Source organism: Malaclemys terrapin, chromosome 2 (assembly GCF_027887155.1).
Source record: "Malaclemys terrapin pileata isolate rMalTer1 chromosome 2, rMalTer1.hap1, whole genome shotgun sequence".
Taxonomy (NCBI): Eukaryota; Metazoa; Chordata; order Testudines; family Emydidae; genus Malaclemys; species Malaclemys terrapin.
In genome coordinates, this window is record NC_071506.1 from 17,552,464 (window position 1) to 17,577,635 (window position 25,172).

The 25,172-nt window shown below is 42.6% G+C and overlaps 1 protein-coding gene across 3 annotated transcripts in view; it reads left to right on the plus strand.

The window, feature by feature from the left end:
* ADCY8 (adenylate cyclase 8) overlaps nucleotides 1–25,172 on the plus strand; it is a 174,997-nt gene that overhangs the window by 60,709 nt on the left and 89,116 nt on the right. For all 3 annotated transcript variants that reach the window (XM_054021076.1, XM_054021078.1, XM_054021077.1), the window contains 2 exons: nucleotides 11,995–12,125; nucleotides 17,540–17,651. In XM_054021076.1, coding sequence (XP_053877051.1) covers nucleotides 11,995–12,125; nucleotides 17,540–17,651 — 243 coding nt within the window. The remainder of the gene's footprint in view (nucleotides 1–11,994; nucleotides 12,126–17,539; nucleotides 17,652–25,172) is intronic.

Genomic DNA, 25,172 nt, shown 5'->3' on the forward strand with positions numbered 1-25,172 from the left:
AACTTTAGTAAGGCATTTGATACAGTCTTGCATGATATTCTTATCGATAAACTAGACAAATACAACTTAGATGGGGCTACTATAAGGTGGGTGCATAACTGGCTGGATAACCGTACTCAGAGAGTTGTTATTAATGGTTCCCAATCCTGCTGGAAAGATATAACAAGTGGGGTTCTGCAGGGCTCTGTTTTGGGACTGTCTCTGTTCAATACCTTAATCAATGACTTAGATATTGGCATAGAAAGTACGCTTATTAAATTTGCAGATGATACCAAACTGGGAGGGATTGCAACTGCTTTGGAGGACAGGGTCATAATTCAAAATGATCTGGACAAATTGGAGAAATGGTCTGAGGTGAACAGGGTGAAGTTTAACAAAGACAAATGCAAAGTGCTCCACTTAGGAAGGAACAATCAGTTAAATACATACGGAATGGGAAGAGACCTTCTAGGAAGGAATACGGCAGAAAGGGATCTAGGGGTTATAGTGGACCACAAGCTAAATATGAGTCAACCGTGTGATGCTGTTGCAAAAAAAGCAAAGATGATTCTGGGATGCGTTAACAGGTGTGTTGTGAGCAAGACACGAGAAGTCATTCTTCCACTCTACTCTGCGCTGTTTAGGTCTCAACTGGAGAATTGTGTCCAGTTCTGGGCACCGCATTTCAAGAAAGATGTGGAGAAATTGGAGAGCATCCAGAGAAGAGCAACAAGAATGATTAAAGGTCTAGAGAACATGACCTATGAAGGAAGGCTTAAAGAATTGGATTTGTTTAGTTTGGAAAAGAGAAGACTGAGAGGGGACATGATAGCAGTTTTCCGGTATCTAAAAGGGTGTCATAAGGAGGAGGGAGAAAACTTGTTCACCTTAGCCTCTAAGGATAGAACAAGAAGCAATGGGCTTAAACTGCAGCGAGGGAGGTTTAGGTTGGACACTAGGAAAAAGTTCCTAACTGTCAGGGTGGTTAAACACTGAAATAAACTGCCTAGGGAGGTTGTGGAATCTCCATCTCTGGAGATATTTAAGAGTAGGTTAGATAAATGTCTATCTGGGATGGTCTAGACCGTATTTGGTCCTGCCATGAGGACAGGGGACTGGACTTGATGACCTCTTGAGGTCCCTTCCAGTCCTAGAATCTATGATTCTATGAATAAGCTTCAATCCCCAGAGGGAGCCTTCTGCCTTACAGGGAGCTCCAGCTCCAAAGAGGACACCCTGATAAATAAACTTTGCAAGCTATATTGGTGCATTACCAAATGATCAAACTGAAAGGTACCTTCTTTGAATTACAGCAACACTTAGGATATAATGTTAATCACCAAGACCTGTCAGGGTTTCATAATATTATGCTAGCCCTTTGCACTTATCAGCCATTCCTTTTTAGCGTCCGTCAAAGAAGGAGGAGCCAATGAGATCAAACAGTGCTCTTAAAGAAAAGGCAGCCATGCGCCATACTCTCCTCCAGTATGTCCTGTGTTTACTACTTCATGCCATTCTCTACTCCATTACCTAGGAAACTGTCAAATAACATATTCCCCCTACAAGAGGAAAAAATGGTGGGAGAAACTGTGTCTTCTCACCTTGAAACAATAAAATTTTCGATGGCACCTTTCAATTAACTATACACAGTATTAAGGCTACTGCGCATAAACTCCTATAAACCCCGGTTGCTTTGAAAAAGGCCACAAATTGCCATATTTCAAAAGATTCTCAAATCAAGTACCCAGACAAAAAAAATGTAACTAGAGGCTCCAACACTGCCCTGTGTTTCTCTAGGAGTATACCAAATTTCTAACTGGCATATGCAGCCAAGTACTGAATAACTGGAATGGTAACTAGCTGAATCCAAAACAAAGGCGAGTTGATATGTCTTGTAATCTCATATTGCAGCAGCACGTAAGAAAAACTAATTGACAACCTTGTAAACTCACAAACCAGATCATATAAGATATCGCTTTTCCTTCTGTATCCCATTAATCACCTACTATTGTCTTCATAGTGCATGGTAAAGATGTGCTACAAAGAGCCCATCCATTTTAGATGAAGTAAGAGTGTGAGAATTTCAGTTCAGAGTCCCTAACTGTAATGAGAGTTGATTACTCCCTTTTTCCATAAAGGTTTTTTGAAAATTAAAGCTATTGTGAAAATAATTACTTTTTCTTTCATAAAATGATTAATTTTTCTTGTTTCTAAAATGTAAAATGGGCAAATGTACTTTGGAAAGGTTAAGGTTACTTATTCTATTGACCAAGAGGCTTTAGATAAGTAAGCCTACATTGTGATATTCATTAACTACCACTTTTAAGCAAATTTGGTCGAGGCAAAAAGAGTCTTAAAAACTGAAAGTGTGAAGTGGTTTCCCTACAGACTAGAGTCTCACCTCTAATCTATGGTCTTGAGTTCACAGATATTGGGCAGGTGGGTGTGAACGGAAAGGCAGAAAGGGAAATTCTGATACGAACTGGCAATAAGGAGGGGGGAAATCTTCTGACTGGGACTAAAGGTTCCTTCTAATTTTTCCTTGATCTGTGCTGACCCTGCCATCGAACTGCCCATGAAGAAGAGGGTGAGAAAGGGAAGGAAGTCCTAGCAGCCAGCCAGGAGAAGCTCTGGCAGCATGACTGTGTTGGAGCTGCGCTGCCTGGAGGGGGCTGGTCCAGACAGCGTTCTCTCTGGGTTGAATCCCTTACTCATTCCACAGGGGAACCCAGTGGGGCTTAGCTTCCTCTTGGCATCCTCCCTCAGAGCCCATGCCATTAATATATTTGTTGGTGTTTGTTCCTTTATTCATCTCTACAAATGAATTTTTACTCACAAGATTAGGATCTGATCTTTTTGCTAATTAGGGCTTTATGAAACATTTTTAAAGGGTATTAATTACTCAGCAGGGAGATGTTAAACTTGGTTGTGAATACAAATGGTCAAATTCTGTGCTGGAGTGTGCAGGTCTGACTTTCAGTGGGAGAAATGCCCATTCACCAAAGTTACAATTCAGCCATCGGGACGATATTGGGATTGGTGTAGTTTATTGCAGATGCATAATACAGTGCGTGGACATTGGCATAAAAATAATCTTAGCATCATATGGCTCAAAATGGACTTGCAATAACTCATGTAGTTAATTTCCCATTCTCGTGGTAGGATTTAATTCATGCTTCCTAAAATGTCCCTAATAGTTCGGTAATAGATGGGTATAAAGTCTGATCTTTGATTGTGATTTCAGCTGGCCTGGACATATTGTTCCCTTGTCTAACTGTTCTTCCAGGGAAGGCTTTTCTTTTAGTTAACTTAAAATTTTCCTGCTCCAATTTAAGTCCATTGCTTCTTGTTCCTTCCTCACTGACTAAAGGATAAAGGACTGAGGATAAAAGAGACCTGTCTCCTTTATAACATCCCTTTGGGTAGTTGTAGATAGTGATTACTTCTTTTCTCTCGAATGATTAGGCCCTGTATCTTTCCAAACTTCTTATCATTACTATTACTCTCCTATTAGTCAGTTGCTCAGCTAGCAACAGGCGATGCAACAAGGTGATCTGGTGAACCTGTCCCCTTTCCTTCTGCTTCAGCCTTCAGGACACTTCCCCATTAGGTTTCTCTCTCAGGCATGAGCATCCCAAAAAGATATTTGGCATACATTGCTCACTCCCCAAAAGTGCCATCCACTATGAAACTGACTAGAATTGTGAATAGGGGAAGGTAGTGGAGGGGAAGAGAGACAGACAGACAGACAGACAGAGTGAACAGATTTTTACAATAAGAGAGTGGTTCCAGTAGCAAAGCATAGGAGACTGCAGAAAGACTCCGGACTCTGCGTTCTATTCCTTGATCTGTCACTTGATCTGCATGTGACCTTGGGGGAGTCATAGAATCATTCTGTGCCTCAGTTTCCCCATTTGTAAAATGGGAATAATAATATCTAGTTCATAGCGGTGTTTGAAAAGCATGGAGAGATCCTTAAATAAAGGAGAGTATGCACAGAAAATTATATCCTTAGACCTGCCGAGATATCTTTGCACTGATGCATCGGTGCAAAGTAATAAAGCTGTATAGACTAGACGGCATATCAGGGTTAGATGGAGGTGAGAGATTACGTTTCAGGGGAGAGAAGGGAAGTACATGGCATGCTATACACTCCACCAACCCCTGGTCAACGGAGTGATCCCTAAATAGTATGAATTTGAGCAGCCCTGCGGCTGCTCTGATGTGCAGAATGGGACTGGTTCAGCACCTCCACCAGATCATGGTCATGGGTGGCATAAGAGTGGTTTAGAGCCAACTTTGCCTCTGCTGAGGATGGTGCCCACAAACATTATTAGCTGGTGGATTTTATATGCAGGGGAATCGATCACTGACTGTTTTGCATAATTTATATATGCAATAATTATGTTACCATTTTAAAATGCTTGGCTGTAGCATGACATACAATACAGCATACTGTGTGAACTGCATATGGGATTCATGCTGGCATCTGGACAATATCCCTGCAAGTGCTGGGGTATTTATAGTAAAGGACTACAGTGGTGGCATTCAAATTATCATCTCTCTTTTTATGGGTCATTGCCAGATTTTCTGTGCAGCTAAGACCAGTGAATGTATCTTAATAAGTAGGATGAAGGTCGAAGTATCAAATATGTTAGGCACATTTTTCTTGGTTTGCTGAATGTGTGTCAAGTGAACCGTCCTTTATTTAAAAAAAAAAATGTTCGGGAGCCACTGTTTGATACCTTCCTCAAATGAATACCAATGGGGTTTACAAATATTTCCTGTCATGAAAGAAAGAATATTCTATTTCTTTGTCTCTGTGTCTATGAAGAAATGGCCTTTTCTTATTTGCTCTTATCACAGCATTAGTTAGTAGTTTAATAATAAACCGTTCTTCTGTTTGATTTCTTTTCTTTTTTCTTTGAATTCAAAGTACTATTTTCTTTCTACAAGGAGAAAGTAGGAAATAAAATACATAATTTTATAATCGAAAGAGCCTTGAATATAAGGCAAGTGTCTTCAGAGGACTTGTCAGACTTTTTAATCATCTGGATGCCTGAAAGACTGATATGATTTAGTTAAAAAGGGGTTTTATTATATAGTCATGATGAGCAATGTGTTATAATATTCAGAGAATAAGAGACACTGAGAAAATATTCTGTAGAGTGTATTTTAAGGACATGAAGTACCAAGAGTGTTTTTGTTTCCTTGAAAATTTTGGCTTTTGATCAACTAATGACCCCAAATTTGCTGTCCAGAGAAGCCCTGAAACATTGTGTTAACAATGGTGGGGTTGCATTAGAACTATCACTACATAGGTGCATTCTGGAACCTGCAATTCAAACTGATTGCATATTTTTGCAGGTTTGGTCACCGAAATAGGAAGTGAGGATACTGGGATTTCTGAATGGGAAGGGTGGAAAAATAAACAGCACAGAGTTGTGGAAATGTGGACTCCCACCTCTATGAAGGTCACAGTTTGCAGAGTCCATCCACTAAGGCAACAGGTGGGGTGTCCAGTAAAAATGTCTGTCAAGTCACTGACAGATATTAACATCTGTAGAGTGGCTTCTTCTCCCTCTGAGTTTCTCTGGGCTCTCAGAGATTCTGAAGGTCATCCTGGTTTAACAATGAATTCTTGGTGCAGACTCAGTAGGGGACAGATTGGAGAAGAAGAGGCACCGGACAGTGATGATCTGCATTAGAATTTTATGCAGGGAGATAAGAAGAGACCAACTATCTTTAAGTGGAACATTATTCACATTATTTCCAGCAGGAGCAAAATAAAGTATTGATAATATGTGTTCTAGTTTCTGCAGCTAAATGTACAGCTTACCTGTGGAACTGAAGATGTTTGAATTGAAGGTTGTTTGTTCACAATATGCTTTCAGTGCAGCTGGGAATTGTTTGACTAATAAGTCAGTCTTCCTGGAAGGAGAATGCTGGACAGTTGTCATTTTACAAAAAGTAATAATGGGATATATTTTCTTCCAAACACTATTGTTGTTCCAGCTACACATGCTGATATCTAAGGTACTGATACGGCCCCCATTACCTCATAATCTTTAATGTGTTTAGCCTCACAATACATCTATGAATTAGGGAAGTATCTATTATCCCAGTATTACAAATGGAAAACAGAGGCGCTTAACGGTTAGCTGATTTACCCAAGCTCACACAGGAGCTCTGTGTCAGAGCAGGGAATTGAATGTAGCGCTTCTGAATTCCAGGCTAGCACCCTAACCACTGTTCCCATCCTTCCTTCCTGCTAGAGCCACAGACTCGCACACCAGTGAGCAGTCACGTCTAAAGGAGAGACAACTACAAAGTCAAAAAGAAACCTATAAATACACAGTCACAAGGCACTGTGGTGGTGGGAGACCTTAAAAGCCCTGGGCCAATACTCCTCTCACATACCTGTCCTAGGACATCAATTCTAACAGGAGAATGTATCCCCCTGGCTCTCCTGTCGGAGCCGGGCTTACAATTGCACTATGATACTCCACCAGAGAGGCTGCTTTCCAGGGGAGCTGGTGGGAGGATGTTCACTCAATGTGGTTATTCACCACCGCTCCCCAGTGTGATCAGTCCCCATGCTAACCCATTAAAAAATCTTCCCATAATGTCCAGGGTAAGGAGAACCAATCTGTAGAAGTGGCTGCTCCCTCCCTACCATGTGAGAAAGGGGAGATACATTTTTGGAATTCCCTCTGCATACAGATCTTAGAGGCATGATGTGGCCCTGGACAATTACTGACTACTTAGTCAGACATTTATTTATTTATTACTAAGCTGCTTAAAAATCCATACAGATATGCATGATCCCCTTTGTCTATTTACTCAGCAGTTGTAGCATGGGTGGGCATATTTCATGCACATCCTTCCTCTCATTATCATCTCTGGGTTTGTCTGATCTCAGGTTCGTATATGGCATTCCCTGGCCTTGTCTCATATCATCCAACATCATCATCAGCTGAAATTTGGTGATAAGCAGCTTAAAGAATCGGCATGTTTCTCTTCATCTTGTCCTAATATGCTGCTGTGATGCTTGTAGACCAGGTGCCAGCTCACGCCAAGGTCCCTAGGCTTCAAGTGAACACTATCAAATGCATAGCTGGAAACTACTCTGACTTGCCTGTATGTTAGTAATACTAAAATAGGTATTAGACTTGTAATAATGTGTTTAGTTTTTGGACTTTGAAATGCTTGTAAGTGGTGACATGCATTAATCTCACTAATAATATCTGTAACCCATGCTATAAGGCAGTGCTTACGTGTTTGTTCTGTAACTGTAAAACTGTGCTCTGAAACTGTGAATCCAGTCAGGAAGGAAACATCACCAAAAATGTAATACTGGTTTGCACCCACAAGGAGGGGTTATCTCCAGCCCCTCAGGAAGGCCTGTTGAATCCAAATGGGCCATTGTAAAACGTCAAAGAACAAGGGCTTCATTGATTGCTCCCGGCAAACCCACAAAGAGGAGCAAGTGATTATTCTGAGGCACAAGACCCTGCAAAGTTATGTAAAGTGAGGAGAATATCCCATAAAAAGAAAGCCCCAGATGGGGAGCCAAGAGCTTTCCTCAGAAGTTCTGACCAGGCATCCAAGCACCCTGCTACTCCAGATGCCTTAGAGTCTGCTGCAGTGGAACTGGCTCAACTGCTGAACAGGGCAGGCCAGGAAGAACGTGAGCGCTAGCGACTAATGGTGGAACTGTGGATCAAGGAGACCAAACAAATCCAAGAGGCTGAGGACAGAACCCACCACAGATACATGGAACATATAGCAGCAGTCACAGCCAAGCCTGAAATTGAGGAGAAAGCCCACCAAAGATGCATGGACAGGGCCGGCTCCAGTATTTCTGCCGCCCAAAGCAAAAAAAAAAAAGCCGCGATTGGCGGCGGCAGTTCAGCGGCAGGTCCTTCACTCCTAGAGGGAGTGAGGGACCTGCCGCCCCCGAATTGCCGCAGGTGCCGCCCCTCTCCCTTGGCCGCCCCAAGCACCTGCTTGTTAAGCTGGAGCCGTCCCTGTGCATGGAACAACTAGAAGCTGAGGAGAGAGCTCACACATTGCAGCTCAGAGTACTGGAGCAGCAAAAGGAGCTTCCTCAGTCAGCAAGTATACTCCCCGCCTCCACACAACACAAGGGAGTGGGAGAAACCTGCCCAATTTATAATGAGACTGGCTGTATAGAAGAGTTCCTATCCACCTTTGAAAGACTATGTGGGATCCACAAGATCCCAGAGGATAAGTGAATGCCTATCCTCTTGACAAGATTAACTGGGAAGGCAAGAGAAGTTTTTAATGATATGGAGGAGGCTGATGCTATGGTGTGTAAAAAGAACGAGGAGTACTTGTGTCACCTTAGGGACTAACAAATTTATTTGGGCATAAGTTTTCATGGGCTAAAACCCACTGAAGTGAGATTTAGCCCACGAAAGCTTATGCCCAAATAAATTTGTTAGTCTCTAAGGTGACACAAGTACTCCTCGTTCTTTTTGCTGATACAGACTAACACAGCTACCACTCTGAAACCTATGGTGTATAAGAAATTTAAAGGAAATGTATTCAAAAGGTTTAAGATTGCCCCGAATCCTATCAATTGAACTATAGAAGTCTTAAAATGTTTGACAATATCATCCATGTGCATAAAATGTGTAATTTTATGAGAAAATGAATAATGGGGTCAGGCCTGAAGGTAATTATGAAAAACTGACGAGCTGACGGCCCAGATGCAATTGTTATGGGTGGTTACAGAGGAGTTGAAGGCAGCCGTTTATGACCCAAAAAAAAACATTCCACAGTTTTGGAGGCTGCCAAATGAATATGAATATTATGAATATTGTTGAATATTGATGAATATTGTTATAATTTTTTGTGTAAAGCAATCATCTATCACAAAGTCCAGCTTCTCTAGGAGGCAAGATAGACTGGAATGCCCAAGGGGACTGTCTGGGACTCCATGGTTAGACTGTTATAATGCTTTAGGAATTCACACTAGGTGGGTTCGTGAAATATACTTATAGAACATACAACCAGTTTAGGGGTTTTGCCCTGCTTCTTGACAGTCTGCCCTGAGGTTTGCACTCACAGTTGTGAGCCACTCCAGACAGTGTGACATTTGTTTGTGAGCCTTTCGATCAAAAGCTGGTTAAACTGGAGTCTTGACAGTGGGAAGACAATAATCTGGATGATGGGATAGATTGCACCCTCAGCAAGTTCACGGCTGACACTAAGCGGGGGGGAGAGGTAGATACACTGGAGGGTAGGGATAGGGTCCAGAGTGACCTAGACAAATTGGAGGATTGGGCCAAAATAAATCTGATGAGGTTCAACAAGGACAAGTGCAGAGTCCTGTACTTACGATGGAAGAATCCCATGCACGGCTACAGGCTGGGGATCGATTGGCTAAGCAGCAGTTCTCCAGAAAAGGACCTGGGGATTACAGTGGATGAGAAATTGGATATGAGTCAGCAGTGTCCCCTTCTTGCCAAGAAGGCTAATGGCATATTGGGCTGCATTAGTAGGAGCATTGCCAGCAGATCGAGGGAAGTGATTATTCCCCTCTATTTGGCACTGGTGAGGCCACATCTGGAGCATTGCATCCAGGTTTGGGCCCCCTACTACAGAAAGGATGTGGACAAATTGGAGAGAGTCCAGTGGAGGGCATTGAAAATGATCAGGGGGCTGGGGCACATGACTTATGAGGAGAGGCTGAGGGAACTGGGTTTGTTTAGTCTGCAGAAGAGAAGAGTGAGGGTGGATTTGATAGCAGCCTTCAACTACCTGAAGGGGGGTTCCAAAGAGGATGGAGCTGGCTGTTCTCAGTGGTGGCAGATGACAGAACAAGGAACAATAGTCTCAAGTTGCAGTGGAGGAGGTATAGATTGGATATTAGGAAACACTATTTCACTAGGAGGGTGGTGAGGCACTGGAATGGGTTACCTAGGGAGGTTGTGGAATCTCCATCCTTAGAGGTTTTTAAGGCCTGTCTTGACAAAGCCCTGGCTGGGATGATTTAGTTGGTTTTGGTCCTTCTTTGAGTAGGGGGTTGGACTAGATGACCTCCTGAGGTCTCTTCCAACCCTCATCTTCTGTGATTCTGTGATAAACCACTAGATTTGTTTCCAATGGATATATCTGGATAGGGTCTGTAGCCCAAATAATGGACACATTGAATTGAATTTTATATTTGTGACAGGAGGCTGGGCAGTTAGAACTGCTTTATTTTATATAAACTAATAGTGAAGATAAATCTACTCCTGTGTGTTCCTAGTCAATTAGATCAGTCTAAAAATTATTAATATTAAATGCTGAGTGTGTTGAGTTGTTTTTTACCGAGAGCAGTTAGTTAGTGGACTAGTTAGCATTGGACATTGTTGATTACACGGTTAGGCTTACTTTCTGAGATTATGGGTAAAATTTTCAAAAGTGCTAAAGTGATTTGGGGCTAGGGTTGCCAACTTTCTAATCACACAAACCAAATACCTCTGCCCCGCCCTTGCCCCAAAATTTAAAGGTTTTCAAAAGCGATTAGCTATGTGAGCTCAACTTGAGGCATCTTAATGGAGACTAATTTTCAAAGGCTGGGCTCAACACTCTCTGAAAACCCAGCTCTTTTAATGTATCTCAAATTGGGCACCCCAAAATTAATGCATCTGAAATCACTAGTCACTTTTGAAACTCTTGGCCTAGGATGCTCTTGAAACATGGGTCTTGGGCTCCTAAATCAGTGAGATTCATTTGAAAATTTTACCCTATGTCTTTATTGTTAATAAGTTATTTTCTCTCTCTCTTATATCTACTTTAGACTCCCCCACCCACAAAACATTTACAGCCAGATTGTGCCTATTAGGTACAGAGCAATGTTGGAGGTGGTGGGGGACTACACTGCTCCAGTCAGCCTTGTTCCTTCAGCCAACAGCTGTCACTTATGGTCTCATGTTTCCCTGCCACTATTAGCAGGACTAGTGCAATAGAAGTGACACAAAGGCCAGCAGCCAATTTGTGTTTTCCCCTCCCCCTCTCAAACACGAACAAGCACCCACCGTAGTCTGGCCCTTTGGGTAAGAAGAGTATTGTAAATACATATCAATTCATAGCTGGTATCCAGCTTCTTCAGCATCTCTTATTGAGGTTAATGAAGATCACTCTAGAGTCAAAGGCTGGCTGATGGCACATAAGACTTTTGCAGATATCCAAATCAGTAACACAATTTAGGCTGGTGTTGCCAGCTAAACATTCTCAGCTAGTGTAAATTGGCATGGGTCTGCTGAAGTCAATGGAGCTATGCTGATATAGCAATTGAGGATCTGCCCCTTAGGCCTTGGCTACACTTACCAGCTAGTTCGACGGCTGGAAATCGAAGTTCTGGGTTCGACTTATCGCGTCTAGTCTGGACGCGATAAGTCGAACCCGGAAGTGCTCGCCGTCGACTGCGGTACTCCAGCTCGGCGAGAGGAGTACCGCGGAGTCGACGGGGGAGCCTGCCTGCCGCGTGTGGACCAAGGTAAGTTCGAACTAAGGTACTTCGACTTCAGCTACGTTATTCACGTAGCTGAAGTTGCGTACCTTAGTTCGAATTAGGGGGGGTAGTGTAGACCAAGCCTTAGATTATGGCACAAGTAGGCATTTTATTATATTATACTGTGTCTTTAACTTCTGCTGTCAGGTCACATTTGGGACCAAATCCTGCTCTCCTTACTCATGTGAGTTATCCCATTGACTTCTAGATGAACAGGATTCAGGCCTCACTGTGCACTTGTTAATAGATATTGCTCTGTAGTTACATTAACTAATGATGTGCCTATGAGTGTTATACACCCCATTTGGAGTTTCTAAAAAGAGGTCAAGACTGAGGATCTGATCCAGCAAAACTGTTCAAATGTTTAAACAGTTTAAGTTTAAACGTGCAGTAGAAGCTCCTAATACAGAGCTCTGTCATTTTGCTGTGAAGGATTAACGCTGACCCAGTCTAAAGGGCCCATCCTGTATTTTTTTGCTTTTGTTCAGGAACGGCTGGTGCTCTCCGTATTACCTCGATTTGTTGTACTAGAGATGATTAACGACATGACCAATGTGGAAGATGAGCACTTGCAGCACCAGTTCCATAAGATCTATATTCACCGCTATGAGAATGTCAGGTGAGTGAAGGTGCCTATCTTTTATTTTAACAACTGGATATCAGTTTCAGGGGGAGAAGGGGATTGGGTTTTGTTTTGCATTTTTTTTTCTGCCCCTCGATCAATTTCAATAATCAGGTATTTGAAATACCAGGAAGTTTTGTTTTTCCTGAACAGATAAGTATTTCAGAGGCTTCTCTAATTTATCAGACTGGTTGGATGCCTTTGCAACAGCTGTTCAAATTGAACACTGCCGTTTTTTAGCACATGGGAGCAACACATGGAAATGTTTATTTGTTCATTACTAAACTGTGCCAGAGCTTTATTTGATCCCATTCAGGGACAGCCTCACAAGGTGGAGGTCTGCAAGCTTTGCCAAGAAATGGGTGGGAAGTTCAGCATGAACTTTCCTCGGTATGTTCCCTCTACTCAAGGAGAACATCTTGTTCCCTGCAAGCTAACAAATCAGCTGAGAAACTGTGGGGCCCTGTCAAAAGTGTAGGATTACCAAGTGGTTGCCCTGAACTCATATTAGTGGCCCTTCTCTGCAGTGTTCATACAATCAAGCTTCTTCATGACCATTTTCTCCTCCTCCTATTTCTCTCTTTTCTAAGTTGCTCCATCCAGTGGACACAAAACTACAGCTCAGGGTTGGTGTGGGAATAGTCCTTGCATGCACTTGCCAGCACTGGGAGTCAGTAAATAACAACTGCTGTTCACTTGCACCACAATAGTTAGCTTTCACTCCCAAGGTGTACAGAATCTCTTCCCCTCTTTGGGCTTGCCTATATGGTCAGGAAGTAAATCTATAGCACACTAGTGCCTCACAATAACTATCCATGTGGAGTCTGCTACCATGCACTAAAAGTTCCGCAGTACTCACTGACCCACTGCTGTTTCAAGGTGCAGTAAAAATTGTTGATGCCCGCTACCCAACGGAGCTGGGGATAAGGGGGTTGGGGTGTGGGAGGGGGTCAGGGCTCTGGACTGGGGGTGCAGGCTCTGGGGTGGGGCCAGGGATGAGGGGTTTGGGGTGCAGGAAGGGTTTCTGGGTTTGGGGAGACTCAGGGCTGGGGCAGAGGGTTGGTGTGTAGGAGGGGGTCAGGGCTCTGGGCTGGGGATGAGGGGTTTGGGTTGCAGGAGGGGCTCCAGGTCTGGGAGGTGGGGTTCTGGGTGCGGGGGTCCAGGCTCTGGGGTGAGGCTGGGGATGAGGAGTTTGGGGGTGCAGGATGGGATTCCAGGTTTGGGGGGGCTCAGGGCTGAGGCAGGATTTTGGGGCGCAGGATTGGGGGGCGGACTTACCTCCAGTGGTTCCCGGTCAGCGGCGCAGCCGGGATGCACCGCAGACTGTGCTGTGCCCCAGAAATGGCCAGCAGCAGGTCTGGCTCCATGCCCCTTCCCCCCCCCCCCCCCCCCGAGCTCCCATTGGCCGGAAAAAATCCATTGTGCGGAGCCAGTGCTCAGGGTGGGGGCAGCATGTGGAGCCCCATGGCCCCCCTGCCTAGAAGCCGGACCCGCTGCTGGCCGCTTCCATGGCACAGGGTGGTGTCGGAAAAGATAGGCACTAGCCTGCATTATCTGGGCAGCACCGCCAATGGGACTTTTAACGTCCCAGTCAGCGGTGCTGACCAGTTCATTTTAAATGAAGCCCCTATATAACTTTGGAAGGGCCGGTTCAACTTTTACAAAGTGTCAATTGACTTTCTGCCACTCCTGTGGCCTTGGCAGCAAGCCACACATATTATTGTATTGGATGTGGCTGAAGGTACCCGGAACCTTTACAAAAGGTTTACACAGCACTAAATAAAAATTTTTTTTTTTGCCCTTTCTCATCCTCTGTTACAGTAACTGTTTGTGTAGAACAATTCAAATAGGAAGCAGATTGTTGTTACTTAGGTAATGCTACCTCCGCCTTTTAAACACTGATAGTAAAGGGTTGTAGGTTTTGAGATGAAGAATGAAAATATTTCACCTATCTCCCTTGAAACTTGAAAATGGTTATTGCTTTACAGCAAACCCTGGGTGCTTTAAAACTGTAGACATTAGTCTCTTTCTGCCTGAGCTAACAGAGACCTCAACTATTCAATGCTGTCCTTGGTCCTGATTTTTTTTTTTTAAGAAAACTTTTTATTAAGGCAAAGTTGCAATAAAACATTATTATAGTACATCATACATCACTAATTCAGTATCTGTAAATATTCAAAGAACCAGGCTAAAGATTCTGGCTTGCCAGCTGGGGAATAGAGTGACCACTTTTTCAAAAGGCAAAAGCAGGACATATGCGTGAACCCCACCCCCTCTGTGGCCCGCCCCTGCTGCCTCCTCTTCCCCCAAGTCCCTGCCCCCTACGCCTCCTCTTCCTCCCAAGCCCCCGCCCCTGAAGCTGGAGCCGGACAGTGATAAGAGCTGCCAAAGGAGCCTGGGCCACTTCATCTGCCCTGGACAGTGGGCTGGGATGCCTGAGAGGAGCCCCCGGCCCATGTCCCTGCCCCCTGGGGTGTGCCACCCAGGGCAGGGGGAGGATCCAGGGCTCCCCACAGCAGCCTGGGCTCCCTGGGCAGCTGTTACTACTGCCCGGCTCCGGCTTCTGGCCTGGCCAGGGGGTGGGGCATCGGGGGAGAGAGGAGGAGAAGGGGGCGGAGCCTCACACGATTGGGGGCTAAGGCCCAACTCAGCTCCCCTCACCCCCACTGGGAAGAGAACCTTAGCCTTGGGCAGGCACGGAGCAGTGCTGCAGGAAATCCGGGACAAATGCTGTCCCAGAGTCATTCAGCGCAGGATTGGGACTTGACCTCTGCATTTCAGGACCATCCCACCCAATTCAGGATGGGTAGTCACCCTACTTGGGAGCCCTCCTCTTTTGAGTACATTTGAAAGAGGGACCAATTCTCTAAATACTTATTCTCTTTTGGGCACTTCTCTTGCATACATACTTGGTGTGAAAGCTTTTCCATTACAAGGACAGCCCATATTTTACTACCCCACAATTCCACAGGAGAAGGGCTCATGTTTTTCCAATAATGTGCAATACAAAATCTAGCTGCTAACTATAAAAAGAAATTAATTTGTTATTCTGTTGAAAATGTGTATCCTTTACTGGAGCATTAAGTAAGCAGGTCAGGGGATCTCTAGGACGCTGGCATTCTGTCATAAGATGAATCTCTTTAATAATTTCCTGCCAAAACCATTTATTTCCTAGACATAGCTACCACGTGTGCAAGTATGTTCCTCTTTTCCTGCAACCCATCCAACAGAGTGCCGCCCCATGCGGAGCTCCAACAACCATTGAAGTCAGGGAGATGTTCAGGTGCTCAGTATCTCTGAAATTAGATCCCTATGGGTTTATCCCTGAAATATGTCGTAACAATATCATGATGATCAGGAACAAAAATGTTAGATTTTTAAATATTTCAATATATTTTAGGTCAATTTCTAATATTCATTCCTGTTTGATTACTTATGTTCCACCCCTCCCCCCTCATTTTTTTTATGTGAGCCCTAGTAGAACCTACTAGGAAAAGTCCTTCTTTAGATTTCCAGCCTCTTAGTAACCTTCATCCAATTTCTTTAGTAGCTTTGGCATCTAGGGAAGCAGTGAATTATCCTTAGCCACATTTTACCTTCTTCCTGATCATAATCTGATTTTTGCATCAGTCAGGATGTAGCATTTAGTTATTCAACAAACATTCTGAAACTCTTCAGCTGGGTTACTTTTTGCTAAATCTCAAGCTGCACCATGGATTGTTATTTTACTATGAAGTTTTAATGAAGTCTGCTTCAAATTATTTGCCGTCCTGGGCCAAGTTGAAACACTCCATGTTGAATTTTACTTTCTTCTCCAAACAAATCCTTGCTTTCCTTGTCTTTTGTTTCCGTCTTCCAAATTCTATGCTTTGGCATACTTAGATCAGAAATTGGAGGGAAATTCTTATTCTGCATCTAAGGCCATATTTATACGTACAACGCTGCGGCGGCACAGCTGTACTGATGGAGCTGCGCCGCTACAGCGAATCTGGTGAAGACGCTCTATGCCGATGGGAGAAAGCTGTTGGCATAATAAAACCACCTCTGTGAGTGGCAGAAGCTATGTCAGCAGGAGAAGCACCGTGCACAGGAGCACTTATGTTGCTGTAACTTATGTTGATCCGGGGGTGGTTTTTTCAAACCCCTGAGTGACATAAGTTATGCCGACATAGGTTGTAGTGTAGACATAGCCTTAGATACAACAGACTATTTGGGCAAGTGTGTCTGTATGTGCTTAAGCACTGTTAAAGCCTTTTCCCTCCCCGCACACTTAAATTTAAGGTGGTTGTTGTAGGAATAGAGGACAGGGGTCCATCCCTTTTTGCTCTGTCCTTATCTGGTTGCTGAAATGGCTCTTCGGGCTGTTGGCTGCTGAGCACATATTAGAGCAGGGCTGACAGCCCCAGCATTGGAGAGTCATAAAGTAACCTATGTTCCCCCAGGTGAGTCTAGCACTGAGCTAGACCTGAAGCCCTGCCTCAAAGAATGAAGTGTGTCAAGCTGTCACTGCGTCCCCAGAAAGAAAGGCAGTGTACGCAGACAAGTTCCAGTCTATATAGTGAGGAACAGAGTCAACTAGTGGCTGAAGACTGGAAGTCAGACTTCTGGGTTTCTGTCTATCAATTTATATGGCCCTCATCACCATAGCATCTGAGCACCTCACGGTCATTAATGGATTTTATCCTCACAGCACCTCTATGGGCCACACAGGAAGTCTGTGGCTGACCCAGGAGTTGGCCCCAGGTCTCCCAAGTCCCAGTGTAGTGCTCTATCCATTAGATCATTCTCTGTACCCTCCATTCCCAGCTCTGCCACGCTAACTTGCTGCATAACCTTGGACACGTCAGTTAGGCCCCAGTGCTCGACGGTATTTAGGTGCCTAATTCCCATTGATTTCAATGGGCGTTAGACACCTAACTATCTTTGAGGATCTGGGCTTTAACCCCCTTGTGTCTCTGACTCCTCACTCATAAAATGGAATAATTATGCTAAATATAAAGGTTTAGTTAGTGCTTTATAAGTGATATGAGATCCTCTGATGAAAGGGCCTATAGAAACACAAAGTAGGAAAATTACTATAGCATTCTTTTATGAAGCAGTTTTTTAGTACTTTTGTGCTCATATCTTAGTACTTTTAATACTAGTTCTTTGTACTGCAAATAGTCCAGTGAGTAAGGGCCATAGCAAAGACAGAATAACTTTAAAATGTACCTTCCCTGTGTCTGAGCTAATGAATTTCCCACTCTCCTTAAATTACACCCTGGCCAGACATTGGCTATTTGCCTCTTGCTTTTTCACATATGCTGAGTCCATACTAATTACTATACACTGGATTACTGTTTGTATTTATCATGCCAATTACTGGCGGAAATGGACTGAAATATTAATATCCTTTCCCTTTCTTTGTTTAGCATTCTTTTTGCAGATGTTAAAGGTTTCACCAACCTCTCCACAACCTTGTCAGCACAAGAGCTGGTCCGAATGCTGAATGAACTCTTTGCCAGATTTGATCGACTAGCACACGTGAGTTAAATGCAGTTCATTTTCAAAGGGGCGTGATGTTGCATCTACAATTCCTCACCCACTGAGATTGGACAGAGCCACTAGGGATGGGTGAAGCTCCAAAGGTCTGCAGTTAGGTTTCAGTTCAGATAAGCATCCAAAAGTTCACATGCTCATCTGAACCTCATGTGTTTGCAAAACTAGGCTGAGAATCTCATGAGAGCAGGCTTTCTTACAAGATGTCTAGCGAGTCATCTCCTTCAGTTCCAAGATGAAAACTGGAAGGGAAATCGACTGATCTGAACATTTTAAAAAACTCAAAGATTTATTTAGAGTTTGATTCTAAGAGTTGGGCAAAGGTTCAAAGATTTATTATTGTCACTGGCCTTTCTTTGCCCAGCCATCATATTCACCAAGTACTGTTACTTCAGGTCACATTTTGATTCCCTTGTTCATGTTAGATAATACCTAACTCCACATATAATCCCATTGGAGACAATGGCGTGACTTGTGGAATTAGGTGCTTGTGACGGGTTGGATCACAGAAACCCCCTTGGGAACTGCCAACTGATATGCCAAGACTACTTCTGCCCCTGCTTTCCCTGCCAGCTTGGGACTCCAGCACTTGTCTTGTTGAGCCAGACACGCCAGTCTGCTCCAATACAGACCCAGGGTCTGAACTATGTGCCCCAAAGCTGCAGACTTAACTGAAAGCAGCTTACAGAAGTGTTCCTGTCTTTAACACTCAGATGCCCAACTTGCAATGGGGTCCAAACCCCAAATAAATCCATTTTACCCTGTATAAAGCCTATACAGGGTAAACTCATAAATTGTTCACCCTTTATGACACTGATAGAGAGATATGGACAGACGTTTGCCCTCCCCCTCAGGTATTAATACATACTCTGGATCAATTTATAAGTAAAAAATGATTTTATTAAATACAGAAAGTAGGATTTAAGTGGTTCCAAGTAGTAACAGACAGAACAAAGTGAATTACCAAGTAAAATAAAATAAAACACACCAATCTAAGCCTAATACAGTAATAAAACTGAATACAGATAAAAATCTCACCCTCAGAGATGTTTCAATGCGTTTCTTTCACCGACTCGATGCCTTCCTAGTCTGGGTACAATCCTTTCCCCTGGTACAGCCCTTGTTCCAGCTCAGGAGGTAGCTAGGGGATTCCTCATGATGGCTGCTCACCTTTGTTCTGTTCCACCCACTTATATATTTTTTGCATAAGGCGGGAATCCTTTGTCCCTCTGGGTCCCCTCCTCCCCTTCTCAATGGAAAAACACCAGGTTAAAGATGGATTCCAGTTCAGGTGACATGACCACATGTCACTGTAAGACTTCATTACCCACTTGCCAGCACACACGTACACAGGAAGACTTACAAGTAAAACAGAGCCATCTACAGACAATTGTCCTGGTTGATCGGCGCCATCAAGATTCCAAACCACCACTAATGGCCCACACTTTGCATAATTACAATAGGGCCCTCAGAGTTATATTTCATATTTCTAGTTTCAGATACATTTATACATCTATACAAATAGGATGACCACACTCAGTAGATTATAAGCTTTGTAATGGTACCTTACAAGAGACCTTTTGCATGAAGTATATTCCAGTGACATTATATTCACACTCGTTAGTGTATTTTTATAAAATCCTATAGAGTGCAACGTCACAGTGCTACTCAACATGAGCAGACTAGGGCCTGCCCTCCTAGCTCACCAATGGGAATTCTTGCAGAGAAAGGTGCTGAGTGGCAGAATCTCGCCCATTACAAACTCTGTTGGGAGGGTTCCCCTATTTTCTGCTTTTCAACGGGCTTCTGGTACAGCGGCATTACTAACATTATGGTCGGTCTCAAAGACTTTTAATAAGGTCCCTCGTTAGTTTCCTGTGCGTTGTGCTTATTCAGGGGACAGGTGTGCATCTCCTAACACTGATGCAATCCTCAGCATGGGCTCTTTGCTTGCACATCAAGGTCAAGAAAAGTAAGACTCTATTACTCAATTACTGAGTGTAATTTCTGAGCCAACCTTTGCCCTCTGGAAAGGAAATGTACTTTCTCAAGTGTATATTAATGCTTTGGCCCATTACCAGGGCAATAGCATATTGCAAGTGCATTAAGATCTACTTACAATATTTGTTTTGCAGACAAACAAAAAATGCCCACTCTCTGGCTGTGCGGTGCTGATTTGTACTGCCAAAGCAAGCTAAGTGAAAGGAGCTAAATTGGTTTTGTCTTTGATGCCGGTTAAACACTCACAATTGCTTCTTTATCACTTAGTGAAAGTAAATTGTCAGGTGGGGAAAAGTGTAACACTCAAATTAATTAAATTTGATGTAATATAAAGGCATTTAAAAACATAACATTTTTTCACAAATGTATTAAATGCATTTCTTTTACATTTCATATTTGCCCAATATGCCAGGAACAGTCTCCATCCTCATGTGCATAGATTTCTTCTTTTTAATTTCTTCTTAAACCATATTTAATCCACAATGCCTTTGTATCCAGGGGTCTGGCCTCCATCGCGATTGTGTCTGACAAACATTAATGAATTTATCCTCACATGACCACTGTCAAGTAGGGAAATGGTTTAATCCCAATTTTACAGATTGAGAAGCTGAGGCACAGAGCATAACTGCTTCTCATCTCACCTGAGGTCAATCAAAAGTAGCTCCATTGAAGCCACTGGTGCAAATTGGAGGATAAGTAAGCCCGGAGAGGTTAAACGACTTGCCCAATGTCACACAGGATGCAATAACAGAACAGGGAGTAGAGTCATTGTCTGAGATTTTCAAAATTAGGTGCCTAAAGTTTCAGCTTCTGGGTCCACATCTAGGCACCAAAATGGACATCATGATTTCCAAAGAGACCTGCACAGCTGCATAGACCTACTCTGATTGGCGCTACAGGAGCAGAGGAGAAGAGCAAGGACTGTGTGCCCAGTCTGTCCTGCCTTCTGTAGCTAAGTGGGCAGAGAGAGGACAGCGAAGGATAGGAAGAGCTGGACAAGAGGGAGGAGGTGGGCTGCACTCTGAAAACAAAGTTTATTTTCCAGATCAGAGGACAGCCAGAATTCCTTCCTAGGGCAGCATGCTTCCCCTTCACAGAGAGCTGAGCCTAAAAGATTCTTTGGGGCAGGGGTCATCTTTGAGTTGAGGGTTTGTACAGTGCCTAGCACAATGGGGTCATGGTCCATGACTAGGACTCCTAGGTGCTACAGTAATGCAAATAATCAGCTCAATCTAACCTTTAGTGTCAGGAATCGACTCCTAGTTATACTTCTTCAGACGAGCCTTAATAATTGCTCTCTCCATGGTGCTAACGTCCTTCAGATATCCATAGATGATTATGTTCTCGAGGAGCCACCTCTGAAGGTAATTAGCTCCTTCAGTCTAAGTCAACTCAAGAACTCCAGTATTATTTTTGTTGCTTGTTCTCTGAACTCTCTCACACTGTCAATTTTCTTGATAGGGAGTTGCCCAGTACTGAATTACAGGTTCATTTGCATCAGCATTGTCAGGAGAAGGGCTGTTGTCTCCCCACTCTATAGCATGAAGTTCTGCCCATTCAACTCCAAACCAGTACTGCATTGACTTCATGTCTATTTGATAATCGACTTTACTCAGTGTGGGTTCAGACTGAGCCATATATCTGCCAATCATAATCTCATTGTAGATTAAGGGTATACCAAAGACTCCCATTGACTTCCATGGGCTTTTGGTGTAGGATGGTCCAAAAACAGCTAAGTGATGAAGAGCACAAGTCCCTTTGACTTTCAATGAGATATGCCCCTAAGTCACTGGGGCACTTTTGAAAATCCTGGCCCTAAATATGGTATAACCACATCTCTGTCATTCATGAATTCCTGTTCCCACATGCCATAGAAAAGTGTTGTAGTGAGGTGGATGCATATTTATTACAAAATTTAAACAAAAAAAAACAGATTCTGGAAAATATACCAGGGCAAATTTTGTTGTCAGTTATATCAGTATAATTCTACTGACCTCTTTGGAGTTTGTGAGGATAGTTAACATTGATTAAGTATGTAACTAGCCTGTTACCTCCATGAGGTTTCTCACTCCTCTTTGGACCTGTGTTTCTTAGCTATGGTATAGACTGAAGAATGAATTTAAATGTAATAGATTTTAAGGCTAGAAGGGATTGTTAGATCACCTAGTCTGACCTCCTGTATAACTCAGGCCATATAATTTCATCCAGTCACTCCTATATTGAGCCCAACAACTTGTGTTTGACTGAAGCATAACTTCCAGCAAGGCATCTAGTCTTGATTTGAAAACTTCAAGATGGAGAATTCACCACTTCCCATGGTAGTTTGTTCCAATAGTTAATCACCCTCACTGTTATGCCTTATTTCTAATTTGAATTTGTCTGGCTTTAACATCTAGCCATTGGTTCTTGTTATTTCTTTCTTCATTAACGAGTCCTTTAGTACCCACTCTTTTCTTCCTGTGAAGATACTTATACACTGTAGTCAAGTCACTTCTCAGTCTTCTTCTTGATAAACTAAACACAATGAGCTGTTTAAGTCTCTCATTGTAAGAATCCGGTCCTTGAATCATTTTGATGGCTCGTCACTGCACTCTGCAATTTTTCATCATCCTTTTTACAATGGGCACACCAGAACTATATGCAGTACTCCAGTATTGGTCCTACCTGTGCCATAAACAGAAATAAAATCATTTCCCTACTCCTATTCACTACTCCTCTGTTTATACATCCAAGGTTGCATTTGTCATTTTTGCCGCAGCATTGCACAGCGGGTTCATGTTCAGTTGTTTGCTCAGTATGATTGCTAGATCCTTTTCAAAATCACTGCATTCTTTATTCCTAGATGTATGACCTTGCATTTGGCTATATCAACATGCATTTTATTTGAATGTGTCCTGCCTATCAAGAGATCCAGATCTGTATGACTGCCCTCTCCACAGCATTGTACACCACTCTGCCAATCTGTGTGTCATCCATAAATTTTATCAGCAGTGAATTTATATTTACTTCCAGCTCATTGCTTAAAGTATTGGATAACATTGGGCCTGGAACTGATCTCTGCAGAACCCCACCAAAACCACCCCCATTTAATGATGATTTACCATTGACAACTATTTTGAGATCTGTTAATTAGCCAGTTCTTAGTCCATTTAAGATGTGCTTTATTGATCACACCTCTATGTAAAATAGACAGCATTGTTCAAACAATTTGCAATACACTCTGTGCTCAGATTGGCTTGACAATGACTCTTCCACAAATGAAGAGGTCTGTTACAGAAAGCTTTAGATAACTTTACATTTTTATATCATTTCTTTAATTTTAATTGACACCTTATAAATTCATATTTACTCAATAATAGTATACATTTATAATACTGTGTCAAATAGCAACTTGATCTGCTGAATCACTTTTATGGACTTATAGGTATAAAGCTGATAATATGAAAAAGGAAGTTACTTCACAATTTAGCAAGTTTCTGGTTAGTTTAGCTAACTAGCTGTGTCTTTTAGTCTGATTCCTCTATATGGAACACAGAAGCAGCATCTGCTGTTTGACATTTTTGAAAGGCTTAGGCCTGAGTTATGCCAATGATTCTGGACTATGTGGATGTATATGACTATTACTATTATTAACAAATTCCATATTGTCTTTGTTGTCACTACAAGCTGTACTGAATTAATAGCAGGTATCAGCCCACCATTTGTTTAGAAGAAAAATATAATAGCACGTTATATATAGCTACTTCTCTCTCTCCTACTCTTTCTCCAACATTTGCAAAAGATTTATGATTAATAAAGACCCAAGTGGCAACTGGAAAGAAAGCAAAACAAATTGGCTTAAAACACAGCTGAAGAAATGCGTTCTTCAAATATCAATCCACTGGTACAGAAGCTTCATTAATATTTCTTTTTTCCTCAGGCAGAAATTCTGAGGAGGGAAAAAAATGATTGATTGCATTTTGAGGATGTGTACGGCTAAGAAAGTTCCAGCTTCGATGAAGCAATAGCTATATTTGCTATTTATTTTTCTCTCCCCATCTCAGAAAAGCTATTATCTGACCTAAAAGATTAAATTGCTTGCCATATGTCTCTGCCCCTGTAGTCTGTGTGTAGATGCAGTTTTAGATATAAAAAACTAAAGAGAAATGACTAGATCCTCAATTGGTGTAACTAGTTGTAGTTTTGACGGCTTCTATTACACCAGCTGGCTATCGAGTTCACTTTCATTAAGAATGAAAGATGAGCTCAAACCACAAAATTCAGATCTGAATCCAGATTTCTCTCTCTCTCTCTCTCTCTCTCTCTCTCTCACACACACACACACAGTCACACTCACACAGATTCCCATGTGTTCAGATGCTGGGTTTGAATTTGGACCCATCCCTAATAAGAACTAAATATGTTCTCATTGATCAGAAACATTAAAGTATTATCATGAAAGATCACCATGCATAGGTTTTATGTAGGAGCAGATCTCCTAAAGGAGAAGAGCAAGTTTTATGGCCTTCGTCTCGTCCGTTTGAGATCTCATCAGCTCTCCTGTGCTAATCGGGTGGAATCTGCTCCTTACTTGGATGGGAGTTCTCCATGGAAACCTCAGCTATAGGGTGTGACCTTAATGAGTTAGTAAGTGGCATTCTTCCCTTTGATCCAGTGTGATGCTACTGGAGGTAATATATTTCATATGCAGTGTAAAATAGAGGTCCTGGGCACTTGTGGTTATTAAAGGTCCCATGACACTTTTTGCAAAAGGTTGTTGGAGTCCTGGTCAAATTCCATTTTGGGTAATGACAATCTTCTTAAAATTCCTTGTGTAGTTTCACCCGGATACAGTATTCTGCTTCACTTCCTCATCTAACCTATCTTATGTCAGTGCCCTACTAATCAGTTTCTGTGTTCCAGCCAGTGGTGGCTGCATTTTGTTCTGTGTGAATCCTTGTATATGTAGTTGGTGTAGAGTATTCTGGAATCTCTGGTTGAAAGGGACTATTTAAACGTCATATATACATGTAAATAAGGGAGTACAATTCAACATCATACAGTAACATGTTAGATTAATGGTATGTTGTACCAAGAGGGAGAATTAATTGGACTGCTAATGTACATGTCAGTGACATTTAACTAAGCATTTCATTCACCGTTCTGTAGATATATAATGACAATTTTAGAAAACCTTTAGTTTCTATAACTTTTCTTTGAAGTCATGCATTCTTAAAGGTCATTCTGGAGGGGGGGTTTTCCGACGGTGTCCAATACTTAATTATCCACTACAAAAGCTCTCTAGAACCATTTTCATTTCATATAGTTATAGCATTAGAGACTATAAAAAGCCTATTAGGTCAGCAAGGGAACTATTTTATCCATATAACGCCCCAATCTAGCAAACCTTTAGGCACATGCTTCACTTTATGCACATGATTAGTTCTATAAGCCTTAGCAGAAAAACAAACTCGATGAGGGCCAAAATTTTCAAAATCCCCCAAATTTCATTTTCAAGAGTCACTT